Raw genomic sequence first — 24,054 nt, 5'->3', positions numbered from 1 at the left:
AGGACAGATCCTCATGAATGGAAATCGAATTGGGGGTCTTCCAGGATTTGATTCAGCTGTGGAGAGCAACTCGGATAAATCTGTTTGTCTACATTCGCAGCAAACAAGATGAAAAATTCTACTTAAGTATTCCTTGCAAACAGGCCTAGAAAACAGATACCTTTTCATTTGCTTGGACAGGAATGTTCCTGTATGTCTTTTAACTGATATCCAGGGTCATTGTTAAGATTCAGAACTACTGTCCAAGGATCATTGTCCAGACTCCTTTTTGGGTCAAGCATCTGCACTGACTAGACCTACTAACACAATACCAGGGTTGTTTGATGCATCTTAATTTGAAACAGCTTCAACAAACTACCTAGATGGTTAAGTTTTAATGCCTTCTAGGCAGCTATTTTTTCCGAGGACATGTAGCAGGTATTAATGGAGGTAAAGAAACATGCTACTAGGAAATCATAGATTTATAAATGGAGACGACTTTCTAGTAGCTGGAAAGATCAGAGTAGGACCCTATCAAGGTTATTTCTCTAGGTCTACAATATTTGTGTGAGTTACCATTCTCTGGCCTTTCTTACTCCTCTATCAGGGATCATTTATCACTCATGTTTTAGAGTCTCCTTGCTTATTTTCTGCTGTTTTAAGCATTTTTAGTGTCTGACTGCTATTTTTCTGCTGTGTTAAACATTCTCCAGTGCTTCCTGCTGAAACTAGGGTATCTAGCAGCTGTAGCATAGTCCAGATACAGGTTTGGTGCATCTGAGTTTCTTTGTAGTGGCTGTTTGTTCTCACAACGTTTTCCAGGCAACCTTGGATTGGAAGGGGCCTTTCTGCACTCTTATGAGAGGAGTGTGCTGATTGGAACCTGTCTGGTGAAGGGTGGTTGGTCTAGGGCTTGGGGTAAACATCCTCATTGGTCCTTTTGAACCTTTTAAAAAAAAATTCAAGTTTTTAGCTTCTTGTATTTAAGCCCTGCATTTCAGCAGGTTTCTGCTTGTTTGTAACAAGCTGAACTGAGGTGGGCTTCCAACCACAACTCTGAGCTGAGATACCAGATTACTAGAGGCTTCTGAGCTTCCAAAAAACACAATTTCCCTGTTTTTTTTACTTATTTATTACTATTTACTGCACTTTTTATTGCTTGCCATCTATGTTAATATTGTATTTATGTACTATGTGCTAAAGTACACTATTGTAATGCAATTGTCTGCCTAACTCTGCCTGTTAAATCACATTTTATTGCTGTTTTCACTGTTTACAAAGCTCTTTTTTCTATTTTCACTGTTTAAGTATTTGCTGGTACTTTTCATTGTTGCAAATCAAACTGTTCTGCTTGTTTTGGTTTTCCCACCAAGCACTGTTAAAATAACTGATTTGTTAGCTGTTTAAAACATTTTTAGAGTCTCCTTGCTGTTGTTCTGCTGTTTCAAACTTTTTTAGTGTTTCACTGGCTTTTTCTACTATGATACACATTATCTAGTGTTTCCCACTGAAAATAAGGTAGCTAGTAGCTGTAGCATGGTCCAGACACAGGTTTGCTGCATCTGAGTCTGTAGTGGCTGTTTGTTCTGAGCATATTTTCCAGGCCATCTTGGATTGGAAGGGGCCTTTCTGCACTATAGTGAGGGGAGTGTACTGATTGAAACCTGTCTTTTGAAGGGTGGTTGGCCTAGGGCTTGGAGTAAGCATCCTCCTTGGTCCTTTTGAATCTTTTTAAATTCTTTTCAAGTTTTTAGCTTCTGGTATTTAAGCCCGCCATTTGAGCAGGTTTCTGCTTGTTTGTGCATTACACAGCACCATGCACTGCTGTGCAATTGTGCACCATAGCCGAACAGATAAATTCAAGCACTTTCCTGGTTTAAGAAATACTGCTGGTGAGCTGTAACCTATTAAACCACCAGCAAAAAAAAAAAAAAAAAAAAAAAAACAGGCAGAAATATCCATCCACTGAGCTACTCCTTGATCGATCCTGAAAAGTTCCCTTGAGTAATACCAGTCTTCAACCTAGCATTATGGACAGTTAGACTACCCTTGTTTCTCCTGCCAACCTTGCTGACTTAGGTCTCTTGATGCAGTGTAGCAATTGCCACATGTACACCGACAACCCTCTACTAATAACTTACTTTAGTACAGAGTGCAAGAGATGTGTCTACACCAAGAATCTTGAATTTATGCTCTCTCGCACTCAAAAAGCTAACGCGAAAGAGGTTGTCAACCCACCCACCACTACACGTGAACATACTACCACTATTCATACACATAGTATGCATCAAACACAAAAATCGACATACGCAGAGGTTGTGTCAAAAAACTTACCAAAACACCAGAGACCTCCAAAACACAAGACTGCTACAATTAACATAGTTCCCACAGCACCCATGACGTATAGTAATATCAGTGTCTCACCTATCAAGGCCTTAAGGTGTAACAGTCAAAAAACAAATTTTCTTGTAATTGGAGACTCAGTAGTGAGACACACTGATGTCCCACTCACCAGGTTGGACAAGGAGAAAGTCACGGTCAGCTACCTGCTCGATACCAGGATTTTGTCACATCATGCATGCACTCAGATCTCTGAGCAAAAAGTACCATCATGACTCTGTCATAGTTCACGTTGGAGTGAACGACCTGAGACGTACCTAACTGGAATGTATGAAGAGATATGTCCCAGGCAGGTATGTCCCTAGCCTTGAGCAGCATACTGTCCTCACCTAGAATGATGCCATAGTATAAACGAAAAATGATTGATGTTAAGTTGTCAATCTCGCCTTCATTCTTGCTTGATGGGTTAAGACTCGGCACTTTGCTATGCTCGAGAGTCAATTTTACCAGCTCGAGGCAGCCCCATATCCCATGATGCAAGGCGGTAAGTACCCAGATCTCGTTTGCCGCTTCGCTGATGAGGTCCTCCTTTTACCAGCTCCTGGTAAGTGTTTTATTTTAAACTGCTTTTAGCCCCTTTTCACTTTTAAACTTAATATCTTATATTTTTAGTTTATATTAAGCCCCTTTTTGACTAAAATTACCCTTCCTCCTTAATTTTTTTTAGTCAGGCCTTCCTTTCCTCCCATCCCCCCCTGTCAGGGTGTGTGTGTGTGTGTGTGTGTGTGTGTGTGAGGTTTTACTTTTTTAACTTTATTTTAGTAGTTTGTTTGGGACTGTGTGGTTCTGTGTTTGTCCACTATGTCCAAAGAGCAGAGGGTCTCAGGCTTTAAGAAGTGTGACTCGTGCTGTCAGAAGATGTCTCTGACAGATGGTCACACTTCTTGTTTATACTGCCTGGGACCTCTCCACCTGCAGGACTCCTGTGCGATTTGTCATTCCTTTAGCCAGAGAGTCCTGCAGGAAAGGAGAAACAAATTGATTTTAAGGGGACTCCTTAAACCGGAGGGCTCCCCGGCCAAATCGGCTCCGGGTAAGCCTTCTAAGTCTAAGGCCCAGGCTTCTGTTTCCAAGCCTTCGGCCTTGGCTCCGACTTTGTCGGAGTCGAGATCGGCTCCGGCTGGAGCCGATCCGACATTGGCTAAATCTTCGGCACCGATGGCTATCGGTGCTGATACTTCTTTGGTCACCTTGGTGTCGGTTCTGAGTTCTGGCTCTGACCACCATGTGGCCCAGGCTTCGGTGTCGGCGCCGACCGGCGCCGACACCACTACTTCGGTGCCTGCTTCGGCTCCGGCTGGAGCCGAAGCGTCTAGATCTTCTCTCGGAAACTAAAAGTTATCGGCTCTGACTGGATCAGTAGTCTTGTCGGCTCCGATGGTTCCTTCGAGGAAGAGGTCCAGGTCTCCCTCGTTGGAGCCGATTCTGTCGGCTCCGGCCTCACCTCTTCTTTCGGAACGGAGCCATCGGAGCCAATCATCTAGGTCATCCAGGTTATCAGACCATGATTTAGAGAGGGTGGTAAGTAGATTACTAAAATCACAGGCACTGGCCCAGATGCTTCATAGTCCGTCTCAACAGACGACTATTAGTCCACACCCTCTTCAAGTTCCTCCTTCGACTCTACCCCAGAGTTTGGAGCTGGAGTCTACGGGGATAGTTACTGCTATGGCTGAGGGGCAGATACCCCCCCCCTTCTGCACCCTCGGCATCTACTCTTATCTCCTCTTCGAGACCTTCCTTGGAGGGATTCAGTGGTCGGGCTTCCCTGGTCTCCTCCGAGGGGGTGAGTGGCATTGGACCCTTGTCCGACCCCGCTCTTCCCCTTGAAGCCTCGACCTTGGTGAGCTCGGCTCCGAAATCTGCCTCGGAGCCTTTCCTTTCGGTGGGCCTGGGAGTCCCGGTTTCTTCGGAACGGGTTCTCTCAGATCTCCCTGGGAGGGGGGCCTTTGAGGTGATGAAGAGTGTGCTGGCCACTGGGCTCAGTCAGCAGTCTATTCCCTTAGCTCCTCCCTCTACAGTGCCTGTCGATATCTCTTCCATCTCTCTTGCTCCCGGACCTAGAGATCCACCGCCTCAGGTTTCCCCACTGGGAATAACCCCCTCTTCCGAGGATTCTCCTGACCAGTCAGGAGATCCTCCGTGCAAGAGGACTTGTAAGAGGAAACACCTAGACTCCCCTGAGTCTATCACTTCAGATACCAACTTAGATGAGTCGGAGGGATCCCCAAGATCCCCCTCTGAGGATGTCTCCTTTTCAGACATCCTAGAACTCCTAAAACAGAGGGGAAACTGGCCCTCCACAAATCCCTCTGAGGATGAGTCTGTATACCTAGAGGCATTTGGATCTCGACCCTCCACCTCCTGGGTGTCTCCGCCTTTCGACCCCCTTATGGAGGTTATTGCTCGAAAGGCTTGGGCTGCTCCTGACTCTGTAGAGCCAGTTCCTAGGAGGCCATCTAAATTTATTACAGCCCCTTCTGAAAAGCAATTCCTTACGAAAGGTGTCCCTGTTGATGCCATGGTGGTGGCGGCCGCCACTAAGAAGGAACTTGCAGATCCTTCCGTACCAGTCCATCCTCCTAATAAGGATTCTAGGACCATGGATAGGTATGGCAAGCGGATGTTCTCCTCAGCGACCTTTGCCATGCGCTCGCTGAACTACTTATGTCACTTCACCAGACTCCAAAGGGACATCCTTAAGGAGCTAGGTGAAGTAGTGCAGGATCCTACGGCTGCAGGGGCTCAAGAGAAAATTGCTTCTCAGCTAGGAAGCCTTAATTCTATAGCTAACTCCTCCATGCGACTGATATCATATGCAGCAGATGGAGCGAGTAGAGCCGCTGGTACAGGAGTGGCTCTTAGACGTCAATCCTGGATGCGGCTCTGTAATTTTGCAGATCCCTTTAAGGTGTCCTTCACAAATTCTCCCTTTGATGGGTCAGCATTGTTTGGCCCTCAAGTGAAGGATACATTGACCAGGTGTGAGCAGGACGGCAAGACTCTTTCTGCCGTAGGGGTCCGTTTTTCTACCCCCTCTAGACCTTACCCCAAAGGTCAGAAGGGCGGAAAAATGTGGTTCCGTAAATCCCAGGGAGTCACGCCGGACGCACGTGGTCAGTTTACCCCTAGAGGCAGAGGGGGTAATAATAACAGACGCCGCTCTAGAGGCAGAGGGGGTCCACAAAACCAGGGAAGCAGAGAGCCTCTCTCTGACAAGCCCTTCCAGCATCCCTGAGATGTTGCCCGACTGTCCATCCTTGGAGGCAGTCGGGGGAAGACTATCGCTGTACCCAGAAGCCTGGCATTCCCTCTCTCAAGACAGATGGGTACAGTCGATTATATCCGAGGGTTACAAAATTCCTTTAGAGGAAAGTCCTTTCTCTCACAAAAATTCCCTTCCAGATGTACCACCCGGTCTAAGGGAAGTTGCAGAGTCAGAAGTATTAAAGCTTCTACAAAAAAGAGCCATTCAGCCAGTTACAACAGACCATTCAGAGCCCGGAATCTACTCAAGATTTTTTTTGGTCCCCAAAAAGACGGGAGACTAGAGACCAATATTGGATCTCAGCAGACTCAACAAGTCTGTGAGAAAGACAAGATTTCGAATGGTCACACTTCAATCTATTTTGCCCTTCCTAGAGAAGGACAACTGGATGTGCTCAACAGATCTTCAGGACGCGTACTATCACATAAAAATTCACAGACGCTCCAGAAGATTTCTCCACTTTCGGCTGGGGTCCAGTCATTTTCAATTCAGAGCCCTGCCCTTTGGTCTCACTACAGCCCCCAGAGTGTTCACCAAATGTATGGCAGTGGTCACGGCTCACCTGAGACGTCAAGGATTCCAGGTGTTTCCGTATCTCGACGACTGGCTCCTTTCAGCCACCACCAGGCATCAACTTCTTCAAGCCAGGGATTACACACTAAATCTCTGCACTCGATTAGGAATTTCGATCAACTACGAAAAATCCTCCTTATTGCCCTGCCAGTCTATTACCTTCATAGGCGCAAACTTAAACACTGTTCGGATGTCAGCAACCCTCACAGACCAAAGAATCTCAGATATACAAAGTCACATGAGGATCATCCTTGCCAGCAAAAAGGTGCAAGCCAGAATGGTTCTGAAGGTGTTGGGACTCATGGCTGCGGCTATTACCCTTCTTCCCCTGGCCCGCTTCTACATGCGTCTGCTTCAATGGATGTTGTTCACTCAGTGGTCTTACCAACAACTTCCAATGTGTCACCAAATCCTGGTGACACAAATTTGCAAGAATCATCTTTCATGGTGGATTACTTCCCCAGATTCACCAAGGCAGACCCTTTGTATCCCCGGCCTGGTAGCCACTGTCACTACGGACGCCTCCCTGATCGGGTGGGGGGGTCATTATCAGGGCAGGATGGTTCATGGGACGTGGCAACCGTTCGAATACCACCTGCACATAAATGTCCTAGAGATGAGAGCAGTGCTTTTAACGCTTGCAAGCCCTCAACGACTTTCTTCCCTTGGGAACAATTGCAGTTCACACAGACAACATGTCTGTAGTATGGTATATCAACAAACAGGGCAGAACCAAGTCCTACCCCTTGTGTCGAGAAGCTCTCAGACTTTGGCAATGGGCGATCTCCTCTCATCGGTTTCTGGTAGCAACGCATATCCCTGGGAAAACCAACATTCTAGCGGACAGATTGAGCAGAGCTATTCTCATGCCTCACGAGTGGTCTCTCAAACAATCTGTAGTGGAGGAGATTTTTCTAGAATGGGGCCGCCCATGTTGCGATCTTTTTGCTACTCCCCAAAACAGCAAATGCCCAGACTTCTTTTCTCTCTTCCCACTGCCAGGCCATCCCCCCAGAGACGCTCTAACCCAGGATTGGCCCCAGGGACTTCTTTATGCCTTTCCTCCCTTTCCGCTGATTCCACAAGTACTCCAGAAAGCCACCGTTTTGAGAGCCAAAATGATTCTCACTGCTCCCTATTGGCCTCGACAAATTTGGTTCCCGTTCCTCCATCGTCACCTTTTGGTGCAGCCGTGGCATCTGGACCCAGTGCCAGACCTTCTGATTCACCAATCGGGTCAGCTGCACTGGTCTATCCCTTCTCTCAACCTCACAGCATGGTTGCTCCACTTCCTTCCTTAGCCAGGCTTCCTATGATCTCTAATCCCGTTAGGGATATCATAGTGGCTTCCCTAAAATCCTCTACTAGAAGGATTTATACCAGCAAATGGAAACGCTTCTCTTGTTGGGCAAAAGCTAAAATATAGATCCTTTTACTGCCCCTGTTCAAGCAGTCTTGGATTTCTTAGCGGAAATCTTTCACGCGGGCTCTTCATCTTCCACGGTCAAAGTTCAGTTGGCTGCTATCTCAAACTTTCATGTTGGGTTTGCAGATCACAACATTATGTCCCACAGGCTTTGTAGAGCCTTTCTAAAAGGAATCTTTCTCCTGAAACCTCCAGTCAGGAGTCCTCCTCCTCAATGGGACCTAAATCTAGTGCTGACATCCTTGATTCTTCCTCCCTTCGAGCCAGCTGTTTCATGTTCCCTGAAATTTCTTTCATGGAAAACACTCTTCCTTGTTGCTATTACCTCGGCAAGGAGAGTGTCTGAACTTCATGCTCTCTCTGTTTGTCCCCCTTATTTGATCTTCCACAAAGACAGGGTATCCTTGAGAACTAATCCAACCTTTTTGCCTAAGGTGGCCTCGAAAAATAATTTGAACCAATCTATTGACCTCCCTGTATTTTTCCCTAATTACTCAAACAGATCGGAACAAAAATTACATTATCTTGATGTTCACTGCCAACTCAGATATTATTTGGACAGAACAAAACAATTCAGGAAATCCGATCAGCTCTTTCTTTCTTATGCTGATAACAAGAAAGGCCTTCCTGTCTCCAAAGTGACCTTATCTAGATGGCTTTCTTCCGTCATCTCTGAAATCTATCAGCTCAGGGGAAAACAGCTGTGCTTGAAACCTAAAGCGCATTCAACCAGAAGCTTAGCCACTTCCACAGCCTTTCAGGCTAGACTTCCATTAGACACTATTTGTGCAGCAGCCACTTGGGCCACTCCTCATACCTTTGTTTCTCATTACAGATTGGATTTGGCCTCCAGGGATAGAGCCAGTTTTGGCTCTACAGTTCTCAAGAGTCTGTTCCATTGAGCCACCCAGGATAGAGGTGCTAGGGACGCGGTCCCATCAAGCAAGAATGAAGGCGAGATTGACAACTTAACATTGAGAAGTTATGTACCTACCATAACGTTCCATGTTAGTTGTCTTCTCTCACCTTCTTTCTTGCGACCCACCCTCCTGCCCCCTGGCCTGGACAGACCTTTTTCTCCCTACATGGAAGAATGCTTCTTAAGACCAGACAGTTCTGGTCTTCCTTACCCATCCTTCAGGTTTTTCTGCCTTTCTTTCCTTCTGGGAAGTTTTTATGCTAGGTGTTATTGCCTATAGATAACAAACGAGATCTGGGTACTTACCGCCTTCCATCATGGGATATGGGGCTGCCTTGAGCTGGTAAAAGTGACTCTCGAGCTTAGCAAAGTGCCGAATCGGAGCCAAGGATCGGCTCCGAACCCATCAAGCAAGAAAGAAGGCGAGAGAAGACAACTAACATGGAACGTTATGGTAGGTACATAACTTCTCAATTTCAGTAATTGGCTTAGTTTTTGGTGTCATTTATAGGGGATTCCGTTCCTGTCAGTCTGGGGAGGCATGGTTTGACAAACCTCACTGTTTTGCCAGAGAAAGTTTGCACCTGGCACCTCTAGGCTTTTGGCTGCTGACAAAGGCTTTTGCCTCTCCTTAGTGCCTTTTTTAGGTAAGGTCTCAAAAACAAACTTACCAACATGAAATTTGACAGTCAGAACAAACTATGGGTCTTGCTGCTAAATGGTAGGAGCTTAAACCAAACACTGCACACCCTGGAAGCATTTCTGTCACTGGAAGATGTAGATGTCTGTGCAGTTACTGAAACCTGGTTCAAGACCTCAGGGAGTACACCGGTCTTCTAAGGCCACAATGCCTTCCACACCTTCAAAACACAAAACGAATGTGGGAGAACCAAAGGAGTTGGTGTTTCTATCTATATTAGAGTTAAATTTACCTCCTGTCTAGTTAAACTGGACAACTCCATGGAGTTACTCCAAGTTCAGTTTACTGTGGGTAATACACCCATTCAGGTCACAGACAGTTATAGATCCCCCTCCATCGGTCATGACATGCATGAAACTGGAGTCAATCCAAATATTCCCAAACACTCTGGTTATGGGGGATTTCAATTATACCACCATCAACTGAAAAGCCTACGCTTGTCCTAACTCACTAGTGCAAAAGTTCCTTGACTTTGTTAACTCAAATGCCCTGGAACAAATTGTTCATACCCCAACAAGAGGAGCAAGCATGCTAGATCTGGTCTTGACTAACCTGTCAAACAGATGCACTGCTGCAACTGTCAGACCCTCATTAGTTAGATCTGACCACAAATCAGTCACCTTCGAGGTGGCACTAACACCAGATCTCACAAAGGGGGAAATCAGACTAAAAAACTTCACCAAGACAAACAATACCCTCCTAAGTGAAGGTATAAATGCATTCCAAGCCCCATTCCCAGCTGGAAAAGGTAACTACACTGAAGCTTACACTAAAGCCCTGTACAATCACTTGCATTAGTGTATAGACTCAGCTGTACCAGAAGGAATCAAAAACAGAGCCCCAAGTAAAAACAAGCCACCGTGGTGGACAACCAGCATCAACAACCTTTACAATAAATGCAAAAAGTTGCTGCCCAAGAAAACAAAGGCAAGGCCCCAACAATGGAAGAGCACCCTCCTCAGCCTCAACAGGCAAATAAGACAACTTGTCAAATCCGCCAAGGGCTACTTTAAGAAAAACTTAGCAAGCACAGCCAAGGATAACCATAAGGCCTTTTACAGCTGTGTATATAGCCTAAAATATAGGACCCAAGCATTTACAAGATTAGTGACCAGTGGTATCGCACACACTGACCCCATAGAGATAGCAAACCTGCTAGTGGATAGGTCTGGGTGAAAATTTCAATCCATTTTCTCCTCCAAACATTATCAGAAACTTTCCCCCAAACTTCCCCCGCACCACACATATCTGAAGAGCAGGTCATCAAAACCTTGTCCAAGGCAAAAAAGACACAGCCTCTATGGGACCAGACAGCATCCCAGACTGTCTTCTAAACAGACTAAAACATGAACTAGTGTCACCATTAAGTACCCTTTAAAATCATTCCCTAAGCACAGGCTTTGCTCTTGTTTCCCTTCACAAAGGTGGCCTAGCAACATACAGGGAGAATTAAGACCCATAAACCTGACCAAACTTATCTTTTAGGCCATGGAAAGTATCATTATGGACCTCATAAATAAAGACATAGGTGACCTCCAAACCCTGGATCCTACTCAATCCGGCTTCATCAAATTCAGATTCTGCCTGTTAAATCTGGTGGATTTCTTAGAAAATGTGACCAGAGCCATTGACAAAGGCAAATCTGTGCACACAGCATACATCGACTTGGCAAAGGCTTTCAACACAATCCCACACTCGAGCATTACCGATAAACTTAGCAAACTGAATGTAATCCCCTTCATTGTAAGATGGGTTGCCAACTGACTCACAAACCCAATGCACACTATCAAAGTCGGTAACTCCACAACAAACAGACCTGTTACCAGCAGGGTGCCACAGGGGTCAGTGCTGGGCCTCCTACTATTTGGTATACACTTCTCAGAAGCTCAGTTCCAAACTAAGGGGTTTTGACTGACCATGTCTGCAGACTGCAAACTGGGTGCAATTATTGAATTCCCAAATTATGATAGTATACTCCAGGAGGGTGTTACGCAGACCACCGACTGATGTCTTAGTCACTGTCTCAAATTGAATATAAAGAAATGCATTATCATTCCCTTCGACACAACCAATGTCCTTTCATGCTATCAAATCAACAACAATAATCTAAGTACTCATGAAGTGGTAAGGGACCTGGGATCACAAGTTAACTGTGATCTTAAGTTCGACCACCATGTGTCTACTGTAGTGAGGAAGACTTTCTACCTAGCACACTTGATTAGTAAAGGCATCACCTCAAGAGCAAAAGAGGTTATAACCCCTCAATATTCGGCACTAATCTGGACCATAATTGCATATAATGCTCCCTTCAGCATGTACCATACTAAACACCTGCAGCAACTGGGGAGACCTCAGAGGTTTCTAGGAAAGAAGATCAAGGGACTACAGCGTGTGCCTTACACAGACTGACTAAAGTCCCTGTCACTATACTCTGCATCATATAGAGTTCTCAGGGGAGACTTGCCTGGCCTACAGAGCAATCTTAGACCCAAACCTAATGAACTTGCTGCATATCCATAAATCAAATGGGAATAGGGCTACCTGTTTCAGGGACCTAAATATGGCCTGTGACTAAAATAAGACATGGTATTGAGTATTGAATAGCATTTCTATGCTATTACATTGGGATGAAATGGCTAGGCTTGACATGACCTCCGGGACGATAGCCTAGTAATCTACTATGATCCGATGATCCTATAATTTCAGCATGTCTGCCTGTAGATCCTCCCATTTTAATGCATTCCCATGTTAAAATGTTTTTGAAAGATGTTCTGCATATCCATCACCCTACAAAACAGGTGGTCCCTCATTGGCTTTTTAAATTTATGTTGGAAAAATTAACTCTTGCTTCATTTGAAACATAACATGAAAAAGAGTTTTACTAATTGCTCTGGCTTTTGCAAGAAGAGTGTCTGAGTTGCAAGTTCTCATGGTGGGGTCAACCTTATGTAATTTTCCACAAAGTCAGGGTTTCATTGTGAACTGATCCTTTTATGCCTAAAGTTTATCTGAGTTTATTTTGAGCCAAGCTCTCTCCCTGTCTTCTTTCCAGAAGATGAAAATGAGAAAGAAAGGATTCTTCATACTCTGCATTTCCACAGACAGCTCAGATGTTAACTTGACAAAACTAAAACCTGAAGAAACTCTGATCAGTTATGCATTTTTTATGAAGGTAGGAAAAAAGAACAACCTGTGTCAAAGCAGTCTGTCTCCAAATGGTTTTCACATGCTGCCTCCTTTTGTTATACCCACTACAAGAAATCAATTCCAGGCAGGGTCAAGGCACACTTTTACCATGGACTTGGCTTCATCTGTGGCTGTTTGGAAAGGGATGGATTCTAGAAGTATTCCTGAAGCAGCAAATTGGATCTCTGTACATACTTGTATAAAGCACTACAAACTGTATGCTTTTTCCATGTCTAGAACAGGCTTTGCTAGGATAATTCTCCAGTGCGCTCATAGACCCTCATCCTTCATCCTTCTATTCAGTTTAAGCTATGGTAGTGTACCCATATAGCTAAGGTTACTGCCAAATTTATCAGATGATGAACATTGTACAGCTGTGTAAGTAAACATAGCATTACAGTAGATGTTCATATTATTACTGCTGTGGTAGCCACTTACTCCCTCCCTGCATCAGCCTTATTTTTTTACATTTTTGTTGCCTGGGTGTGTATATTGATTTTTGATTTACCTAACATTACCCTCTTTCAGAGCTACAGCTTCCCTCTTTCAGTTGGCATGAAAGCTCTGAATGGCTTGGTGCCCACACCATTGAGTTTCTTCAGCTCTTCTTGAGCTGTCAGCAGTCTGAGTGCATGGAAGGTACCCTGAATTTAAACTCTGGAAGCTGGCTGACACTTCTATCCTGTGCAGGATATATCCCATATATCTAAAGCTACTGCAGCAGTGATCATTCAGACATTGACTGTTATGGTAAATTTACTTATACAACTATACTTTTGTCTGCCCCCCCTCTGTTTTGAGCACATAATGGGCTGGTACCTCATCTTCCATTTGTGTACCTTCCCCAGTCCAAACTTCAGATCTATGGTTTGAGTTCTGACAACTGACATGAAGCATCTGTCTTTAGCATTGGGTTACACTCCTGTTTTGGCTCTGAGGATTTCAGATCTGAGTCACTTGACTCCAGGGCCTTTGGAGTTGAATGGATATCAGGAATGGCACCTTGATGTTGACACTTTGACACTGTCTTTTGATCCATACTGTATGGTTCCTTTTTTGGAGTCAGAGATACCTGCCTTCAGTATTGTGTTACTAATTCCCTACTTGAACCCTGCTGCTTGGTTAGGTTTGGGGATTCCTTCATCAATGTCATCTATTTCCTCTTCAGCAGTTGTGGCTCCAGTACTTGATAGGAGGTTCCTTGAATACAGCAGAAATATGGTTGTCCTTTCGGATTATGAGGAATATTACTTCTCCTCCTCTAAGAACTTATACACAGGCTTCTTTGGTGTTGAGTCCACCCCAGGACACCCTTTCATCTCTGACTACCCTCTTCATGCTTCCCAGAGGTGATAGTCATAAAATATCTGCTCATTTGCAGTACCAGTCCTTTGAAGATTCACCCACACCGGAAGTTCCTAAAAAGAGGATGGTCAAAAGGAGGCACAATAACTCCCCTTTAAAGTTAATCACTTTGAACATAGACTCAGATGATCTAGATGGTTCCTCACAATACCCTTTGGAATACTTCAGTTTAAGAGAGATCTTGGAACTCATGTGACAAAAGCGTTCTTGGCCCACAGACATCAGGCTGAAGACCTTGTAGGTTTGGCTGCCAGGAGAGTCAGGCAGGGCCTGACTCATCTGAAAGTACTCGTAGAAAACCTGACAAAATGCTCTGACCGTACGAGAATGGGCAGTTTTTGTCAGAGACCCTTGGTTAATTCTGTCATTGTGTCAACAACAACTAAGAACAAGATGACAGTTGATACACCTACTATTCATCCACCCAACAAAGAATCTAGGGGAGATGAAAAGGATAGGGAACTGGGTGTATGCTTCAGGCACGTTTGTGCTAAGGACTATGAAATATGCCACCCATATGAACTGTTTTCAGAGAGAATTAGCTGAGCAAGCACTAGTCTCATTGAAAAGACTACCCATTTCAGACTCTAGAAAGCAGTTAGAGACCACCCTGGGCACCATTCCTATTAATAAACCTCTTCCTGCATATTATGCACAATGCAACCAAAAGAGAAGCCAGAGCAGCAGGTGTATGCTTCATGATGAGACGTCATGCCTTGCTTCACTTTTGTGACTTTATTAATACTCTGTTGATACTCTACATGATGATCCATACATTAGAGGGAAGTGCAAATTAAAATTAAATTAGAATAAATTAAAGAAGAAGAATTATTTATCAAGGGCAGGTCATGCTTACTCATCCTGGTGGATTTTTTTGAAAAGCTCACCAAAACAATGGATGAAGGCAAAACAGTACACACTGCATACCTTTGCCTGGTCAAAGCTTTTGACAGAATTATCCACTCAGGCATATTAGAAAAGCTAAATAAACTGAGAATAAACCTGTCACTCTCTGGATTGCCAGCTATCTCACAGATAGGGTGCATGAAATCAAAGTAGAGGAAGTTACCTCCACAAAGAGAGCAGTCACCAATGGAGTACCCCAAGATTATGTGCTGGGATCTCTCATGTTTGGCATCCACTTTTCTGAAGTAAAAGCCACTATCAAAATGCTATGGCTGACTAAGTTTGCAGGTGACTGCAAGCTAGCAGCGGTCACTAAATCCCCAAATGACTTGGCCATCGTGCAGTAAGGTTTGTCTCGGATTAATAACCGGTGCTAAATCATGGACTGAAACTAAATGCCAAAAAATGCATTAGTATATCTTTTAGGAAGTCATTTATCTTTGAGAACTACCACATTAACAATGTGCTCATAAGAGCTGACCCAGTTGTTTGAGGTTTGGGAGCTTACATTGAAAGTGACCTAACTTTTGACCAACATGCATCCATTGTAAGAAAGTCCTTCTATATTGCACAGTTTATAAACAAAGGGATTGTCTGTATATCTAAGAATGTCATTGTTCCCCTTTAATCTTCCCTCATTAGGTCAGTCATTGAATAAAATGCCCCCTTTGGCATGTATCTGTCCAGACATATGCAACAACTTGAATGCCCACAGAGATACTTAAATGAAAGGATACAAAGCCAAAGCAACATGTTCCACATGGAACGAATAAAGCCCTGTCACTATAATCTGTATCTGACAAACTGCTATGAGGTGACCTGTGTCTGGTATACAAGGCATCCTCTGATGCAATAGTGATGGATTTACTACACATCAGCAAGTTAAATAACATCAGAAATACTCAGTGATCTAAACCTGTTCTGCAACATCAACAGGATGGTTTGGAGGAACATGTATATCTTGCAGAGGATATTGCTGCTCTGAACCAGAGTACCCATCCACATAAAACAAAGTTCATCCCTGTCCATATTCAAACACAACTTCAGTCTATGGATGGGAAACAGAAAAGTTACCCAGGGCCATCTCATGCACTACTAATGGGCAGAAGCAGCTCCTAAATGCTTCATCCTATGTATGGGTCTCTCAAATTATCTATGGTATGATCCCAGTTATTCTCATTAGGGGTAATCTGTAATTATCAACCATGGGATAGGTAAGATCAATCTCTAACCAAATGGAATAGGTTAATTCAAGTACAAAAAGTGAAATTGGCAAGGCTTAGAATTGCCCACAATGGCAGCTAGCCTAGTACTTACCTATGAACCTATGAGAAGATGCAGAAGTATGATCAGGATGGGAAAAAGCAGTCTGCAATAGGAGTTAAGTTTGAGACCCCTATGTGATCTTATAGTGGGAACAAGAAGGGAGGCTGAGTTCCTGTGGTTAAAAAATTCCCAGCTTCAACCCATTGAGTCCACTTCTGACAGGGATGGCTGACAAGGAGTAGGATCCTTCAATGGTTACAGACCCAGAGGTCAGGGAGGTCTGCAGACCCAGGGATACGATTGACCTTTTGCTGAGAAGCTACCCAACTGCTCCCTTCTGGAGGTAGTCAGGGGTCATTTATCCCTATAATATTCTGCATGGAAGATCATCACTAAGGATTCTTGAGTAAGGAGGATAATATCCAGAGGTTATACAATTTCCCATATCCCTTCCCTCTCACATCAACCACTCACAGATTTACCGCCAATCAGCAAGCAGTGACCAGAACAGAAATAGTTCATTGTATACAAAAAAGAACCATCCAAAAGGTCCCGCTAATCAGGAAGGGTCAGATTATTATTCCATATTCTTTTTGGTTCTGAAGAGAAACACAGACCTCAGGCCTATCTTGGACCTTAGCGAACTCAACTTGTATGCTGATAGACTTCTTTCAGAATGGTCACTGTGCACTCAATTTTGCCTTGCCTATAGGTATAGGAGACTTATCTCTATACCAGAATAGCCAAAGCATCCAGGAGGTTCCTTTGATTCTACTTGTAAGCCAATCACTTTCCGTTCTGAGCACTGCCCTTTGATGTCACCACAGCCTCCCTGGTGTTTGCCAAGTGCATGGTGTTGGTAGCAGCTCATATGATGCTGCAAGAGATTTGTGCTTTTCCTTACCTGGATGACTGGCTCCTTGCAGCCACATTGAAAGAATCTCCTGCAGCTGTGTCTCTCCTTAGGCATCTCTGTAAATTACAAAAAGTAAGTTCTGGAGCCAATTCAAGCCATTCATTTCATAGGCTGTCATCTAAGCATGACCACATCCATTTTATTTCTTCCTTTAGAAATAGCTCAGGTTACAAAACATGTTTTTTTAAAACCTGATTCAGTTTTCTTCTCTATCAGTAGTCCTGGCCCTTTGAGTGCTTGGTGATACACCTGTCTTGCTTCCGTAGGAAACTTCTACAGTGGCTACTCACAGGTTAATGGCCACAACTAACAGATCCATTGTCAGTGCCAGTATTATTAACCCATCTTTGAAAAGTACAGCTACTCTGGTTATCTTCTTTCTTGGTTCTCCTGGAAAGACTATTCCTGATTCCCCTTCCCTCAGCAATAGTGACCATGGCTGTCTCTTTTGGGAAGGGGGGCTTTATCAGGAGACTATGGTCAAAGGTACAGTGGCAATGTAAGAGGACAACCTTCACATCACTGTCTTGGAGATGAGTTGTCATTCTTGAGGTACGTGAACTACAAGGACTTCATACCGCCAAGAGTAATTTTCATCCAAGTAGACAACATGATAGTAGTTTGGTACATCAACAAACTGTGTGTGTGTGTGTGTGTGTGTGTGTGTGTGTGTGTGACAATGGGCAATAATTTTGGATTGTTTCTTTTCTTTTTTTAAGAAGAAACATTTTTATTAAATTATTACTTAAAACATCGGCAATCATATATTTATATAAATGAAAACAAACCATGTTGTCATATTTTTATTTGCAAACATTATACATCATTTATAATCTATCCAGTTATTGTCAGTCAAACATTACATAGCTCATTCAAATCCTGCCTTCTTTTAAACCTCCTTCATCCTCCAAAATGTTATTCTGCATACATTGTTCCAACAATTCCCATATTTTCTGTGTAACTTGCTCCTACCCTTTTCTAAAGATCCCATTTCTGGTTGTTTTATCTCTGTTACTATACTCACTACTTCTAGTATAGTTGGTTTAGACTTTGATTTCCATTTTCTAGAAATAGCTTTTTTGACAACAACCAAAATTAGACTCAGCAAGGCCTTACAATGCCTAGGCAATTCCAGTTTTTATCATAGCTCAAAAATCATTTCCTTAGTTGTACACATTTGCTCACTTAGTATTTATAATAGAGTAGTCTGCAGGGATTTTTTAAGGTCTGCCAACTCATTGCACTCCCAGAAAATATGTTCTCCATTACCTCTTTCTTCCCCATCACACATCCAACATTTGCTATCTACCTGAGGAAAAATTCTTTGGAGTCTACTTGGGGTATACAAATACCTATGGAAACACTTCCAAGCAAAGATCCTAAATCTTCAAGACTTTTTTTGCATATTTGGGAGCTATACATATATCCCCCATTGCTTCTTTGTGAACTGCTTATCCAGCCCCTCTTCCCAATCCTTTTTAATCTTCTGTGATTGATTTTTATAGTTATCATACAAATTTTATATGTTATACTAATTATACTACTATACTATAACAGCAGATTCTGTTCTAGATTCTACTAAAAACTCTACCAGTGCTGGTCTTTTGCTTAGGCTCCACCTGTTTATTTCTGTTTGCCTATACTCTGATATCCATCCTTGATAGGGAAGGCAATCTCTATCCTGCGGTTCAAATAAATTATTGGTGTCTTCCCATTCTATATCTTTCCCTGTCTAATCATTTTCTCCCAATACCTTGATTCCTTTGGAAGTTTTCTGCAATAAATTCCAGCCTCCTCTTCCCTATTGTCTATATCCATAATTGCAGTCATTCCTATCAGCAGAATCTCCTTTCTCCATTCCTGTGTTGACTTAGTTCTTAGAATACTTTCTGCTGCTTTATAAATATAATATTCTGTATGGTTATTGTCATTCTCCTTAAGGATCTGCATCCAAAATCACAGTCTCTCCTTGTTTCTTGCACTTTCCCCTTGTTTTGTCATCATCCCTTAGTTTACATTGTTTGGTGGTAAAAAATTTCCAGGAGAGTCAATTGTCTTTCCACCCGGTTCAGTAGATTCATTATGTTGTCTCATGAGTGGTCTCTAATTTCAGTGGTGGACCATTACATTTTTCATCACTGGGGCTTTTCCTTGCTGTGCTGTCTTTCCCAGTTCAGACAACATCAAGTGCAGCAACTATTTTGCCCTAATTCCTCCAAACTGGCTGTTCCCAAGAGATGCTTTATTCAGACAGTGTCCACCCGGGCTTATGCATTCTCTTCTCTACCCTGATGTTCATACTCATCCAAAGACATTCAGATGCAAAGCCACAGTGATCCTTAATTGCACCTTATTAGCCTAGGTAAATCTGGGTCCTCTACTGAAGCCTCATCTCAGGGAGGTCCACTGCATATCAGGTTCCAGCAGGGATCTTCTTTTCCATCATTCCAAGTCACCTCACCCAGACCTACTCATCCTCAAGCTGCTCTCTTGTTTTTTTCCCCAGTTCCAATGACGGCCAGATACCCTTCCTTTTCTCAATGGGTATTGTAGATGCTTTGCTTTCTCTATAACAAAAAGATTCTACCTGTAGTACAGTAAATAGACATATGTTTCAGCTTGATCTTCTGTTACTAGATATTACTCTTCCTCTTGTAACTCTCCTTGTTAAGCTTCAGTTTCTGTGTTCTCGTAGTCCAGGATGGCCATAATTTCCAACTTTCATCAAGATATTGACTCCTACTCCTTAGATTATTATGTAAGACTTCCCTAAAAAGAACTTTTTCATTCTGATCATTAGTAAAAGACACATTTCTTCCATGAGATCTCAGTTTTGTGCATGATGCATTCATAAAATCTCATTTGAAGCAGCTTCCTCCACTTCCCTGAAGTTTCTCTCTTGGAAGGTGTTGGTCCTATTGGCTGTAACTTCAAAGAGAAAAAAATTCTGAGTTGCAGGCACTGTCTTCTTTCTTGCTTAGTGATTCACAATGGAGCGTGACGATTTAGCAGGTTGCCTCTTAAACATCTTAAATCAGGACTTATCAGGCTCATTATGATCTCTATTTAACCACGGCCTCTGGACTGGCTGTGCCCCAGTACAGCAGAGGACATCAACAGTCTTCCATCTGCATAAAGGGGGAACCATCTACTGACGTAGAAAATTACAGACCTATAAGTTTGACTAGTCTTATTAGTAAGGCCATGGAAAGAATAATCATGGACCTGATAAATAATGACAACGGAGACCTCCAAACACTGGACCCAACCCAAATAGGCTTTGTTGAGGACAGGTCATTTTATTTATTTATTTATTTTATTTTTTTATTTTACATTTGTTAACCGGGGGTGTCTGACTGAGCCAAAAAGGCCCTTTTTCAGCAGAGGCCCGGGGAGAAAAGCTCCACATAGAAACATTACAGGTACATTTAGTTATTTAGACATGAGCAGTATACATGCCATATACATGCCAACAGTCATGCCTAATGAATCTGGTAGATTTGTTTGAGAAAGTCACTAAAGCCATGGATGAGGGTAAAAGAATACATACTGCCTACCTCAACCTGGCTAAGCCATTTGACATAATTCCCCACTCAGGTATTATAAATAAACTCACATAACTGGGCATAAATCCCTATGTCACAGATGGATACCAAATTTGCTTATGGACAGGACACATATGGTTAAATCCAGATCCAGCAAGAGGACATTTACTAGTGGTGTGGCACAGGGCTCAGTACTGGGACCACTCCCATTTGGAATATACTTCTGTGAAGACAATGCAAATGTGGAAGGCCTTTGGATGATAACGTTTGCCGATGACTCCAAGCTGGGGGTTATCACTGAATCCCCCTGAGATGTAGATATCCTCCAGGAGGGTCTAGATCAGAAAAACTAATTGGTGCCAGAACCATAGACTAGAACTAAATGCAAAAAAAATGCATCATACCCTTTGGGTAGTCAAATACCCCTGCAAATTACAGCATCAATAGCACAATCCTTAGTGTGGATTCAGAGGAGAGAGAGCTCTAGGTACACAGATAGATAGTAGTTTGAACCTAGTGCCATGTGTCCACAGTGGTGAGGAAATCCTTTTATGTGGCACAACTTATAATTAAAGGTATGGCATCCATATCCAAGGAAATTTTAGTTCCGCTGTACTCAGCTCTTATGAGACCAATAATTGAGTACAGTGCACCATTTGGCATGTACTTGGCTAGGCATTTACAGCAGCTTGAGTGACCTCAGAGGTTTCTCAAAAAGAAAATGCAAGGTGTAAACAACATCAACTATGTGGCTAGATTAAAAGCCCTATTCCTTTACTCTGTCTCCTACCAACTATTAAGGGGTGACCTATGCCTCATCTACAGAGCACTCACAAATCCAGTCCTGATGGAGCTGCTGCACATCCACAAGTCAAACAGAATGAGGATCATCCAATCTAGGGATCTAAACTTAGTGACTCAAACAAAACATGCTAGAGAGAAAGATATGTGTCTCAGAGGTTGTCTCTTCTTTGGAACAGTCTTCCTATTTACATTAAACAGAGCCCTTCCCTGGCCCTCTTCAAATACAGTTTGGATAAATGGATGGGGAATGCAAATTCACACCTGGGGTATTGCCTGTGTCCCTTATAGACAATGGCAATCTGTAAGATACTCATTGCACAAGCACAAATCCATGCCAACCTATTGCCCCTAGAGGCCATATATATGGTAAAATCTGGTTATTTTAGATAGGCTTGTAAGGGCCCTTAAGCCATTAGCCTAGTAATCTTTTATGAACCTATTAACAAGAACATTTTTTTTATGTGTGTGAAAATCCTTCCTTCCTTCACAAGGTGGCATTCAAAGTTAATCATCATTTGAACAAAGTAAAATACATACTTTTTACCTTGAATGCCCATCATTAGTTAAGATTTTACCTCTGTAGAACTAAGACTTTAGGAAGAATTCTAAGTTATTTGTGTCCTTTGAAGTAAACAAACTTGGTTCTAAAGTCACATTGTCCATATGGCTGTCTGACTGTATCCCCTTTGTTTACTCAATCAACAACCATACTTTGCACTAAACAAACTTTATCTGAAGCAGATAGCTAAGAATGGCGCTGCCCAGAAATTAATTTATGACATCTCTGACATTGGGTTAGGAGTCTGTCATACTTTTTCTTCATCTTAAACCTGTTTTGAGAAAAGACCATGTGATTCACCACGCAAACCCAAGGCTCGTTCTATGAGGTCCATAACCACTTTTACAGCCTTTTTCAGGAATTCTTCAATTGATGAGCTGTGTGCAGTAGTAACCTGGTTTATGCTGCACACCTTCGCCAGCGCTACAAGTTGGGCATAATCTCAAAGTCTAGGGCTTCCTTTTGTGCCACCAGCCTCAATAGTCTCCTGTCATAATTCTACCAAGGTAATCTGTAACTGCAAATTCTGACCTATCAGTTGGATCAAATGTATTTGATGACTAGGATGAATAGGATACAATACTTATGTACTTACCATAATGCTAGATCCTTTCATCCTCATCCATCCAATATGACAACATCCCTCCATCCCCCATTCCAACTGCTAACTCCTAAAGGACCTTAAACTACTCTCTAAAGACCCATGGCATGCAGTTTTTATTATCAGGCATCAAATCTGACTCATAGTCATTTTTGCTAAACTTTTATTATAGTCCGCAGTGTGAAACGGAAGTCACTGCAGATGCAGTGTTTTTATTATGGTGCATGCATAGTATGAAATGGGGAGGGGGGTCACCATGCATTCAGCATTTTTATTATAGTGCATAGTTTGAAATGGAGGTCATACCAGACTAAGCATTTTTATTATTGCACATAGTGTAAATGGAACTCATTGTAGACTCAGCATGTTCCTTACTGCTAAACCAATGTTTCTCATTTTTTCTGATTATGCTCAGGCATCCACGTGACAAAGGTAGAAGAGTGGTTTAAGAACAGGCAAGATAAGCTCGTGCTGAGGGAACACAAGAAAAAAACTGGACTGATCGCTGAGTACTTTGCTCCAGGACGTTCCCATGCTCTCAGAGGTAATGAACAAAGCTCACTGTCCTTTTCTGAAACAGACTTTCTGATTTGTACCAAACAAACATTGTCTGAAGCAGGCAGCTGAGAATAGTCTCACACAGAAATTCATTTATGACATCTCTGATTTTGCCTTAGGAGCCTGTCTTAGTTTTTCTTTAGCTTAAACCTGTTTTGAGACAAGACCAAGTGGCTACCAAGACTGAAACTAGATCTTATTAACTAGTTGCAAGCACCTACTTACTTATTTATTTTAAAAACCTCTCATCTCATCGGCTGTCTAGATTATGACAAATAGCTTACACATACTCTCACTGCTGCTCAGTTTATAGTCATTGTTTTATTGGACTAACTTGGCTTCTTCACGACCATAGATCATATCATTCACAAAGAAATGAAAAATAATGACCCCAGTATCAAGCCCCGAGTGTCTTTGATAGTAAAGATTATATAGCTTTTGGTGTACTGGACCAGTCTGGCTTCTTCACAGAAATAACAACATCCAGCACTCAGCACTAACATCTTTGCAGCCTGTGAATTTCTGTGCAACCCCATACACTAAATGTAAACAGGTGATCACTGATGAAGTAACCATTTGTTATTCTGAGGCTTATTAGTGTGAGTCCTGGAATAGTGAGGCTGAATAACTAAAAATGCTGACCTACATATGTTAAGTCCAAGACTGCTTTTTCCTCAGAATATTCCCTTTTATCTGAATACTGATGATTTCAGAGTTAGTATTTATAATTTTTCTGGTTACCTAAGCAATTTTGCTTTGGAAGATGACATTTGAATACAAAATTTTGACCATCTAGAAGGAATATTCAGTGCACATTCCTTTACGAAAAGCAGAAGGGGGGATTGCCTGAAAGAACATTGTTTTAATGAATATTTCCCAGTGTTTCCTCATTCCCAGACAGCTCTCTAGAGTCCTCCCATGTAAGCTGACTCTTGTCTAAATGTTCATTGCAGCAGTGCAGTTCAGTTAGTCTTTTTTATATGGATGCTCAATGGTTTTATGAACTGGAGCAGTTAATAAACCTTGTTGTGGACTACAGATGAAAAGAGTGGCATCTGTTAGCTCATTTATATAAATGTTGCC

General features: G+C 42.7%; 1 protein-coding gene across 2 annotated transcripts in view; it reads left to right on the top strand.

The window, feature by feature from the left end:
• Positions 1–24,054, top strand: part of DRC7 (dynein regulatory complex subunit 7) — a 1,455,099-nt gene that overhangs the window by 708,247 nt on the left and 722,798 nt on the right. For both annotated transcript variants that reach the window (XM_044081324.1, XM_044081326.1), the window contains exon 11: positions 22,829–22,957. In XM_044081324.1, coding sequence (XP_043937259.1) covers positions 22,829–22,957 — 129 coding nt within the window. The remainder of the gene's footprint in view (positions 1–22,828; positions 22,958–24,054) is intronic.

This window comes from Protopterus annectens, chromosome 8.part0 (genome assembly GCF_019279795.1).
Source record: "Protopterus annectens isolate FY-2018-M chromosome 8.part0, PAN1.0, whole genome shotgun sequence".
Lineage (NCBI taxonomy): Eukaryota > Metazoa > Chordata > Ceratodontiformes > Protopteridae > Protopterus > Protopterus annectens.
Note: the sequence above shows the minus strand (reverse complement) of the source record. Positions and strands in the feature narration are given on the sequence as shown.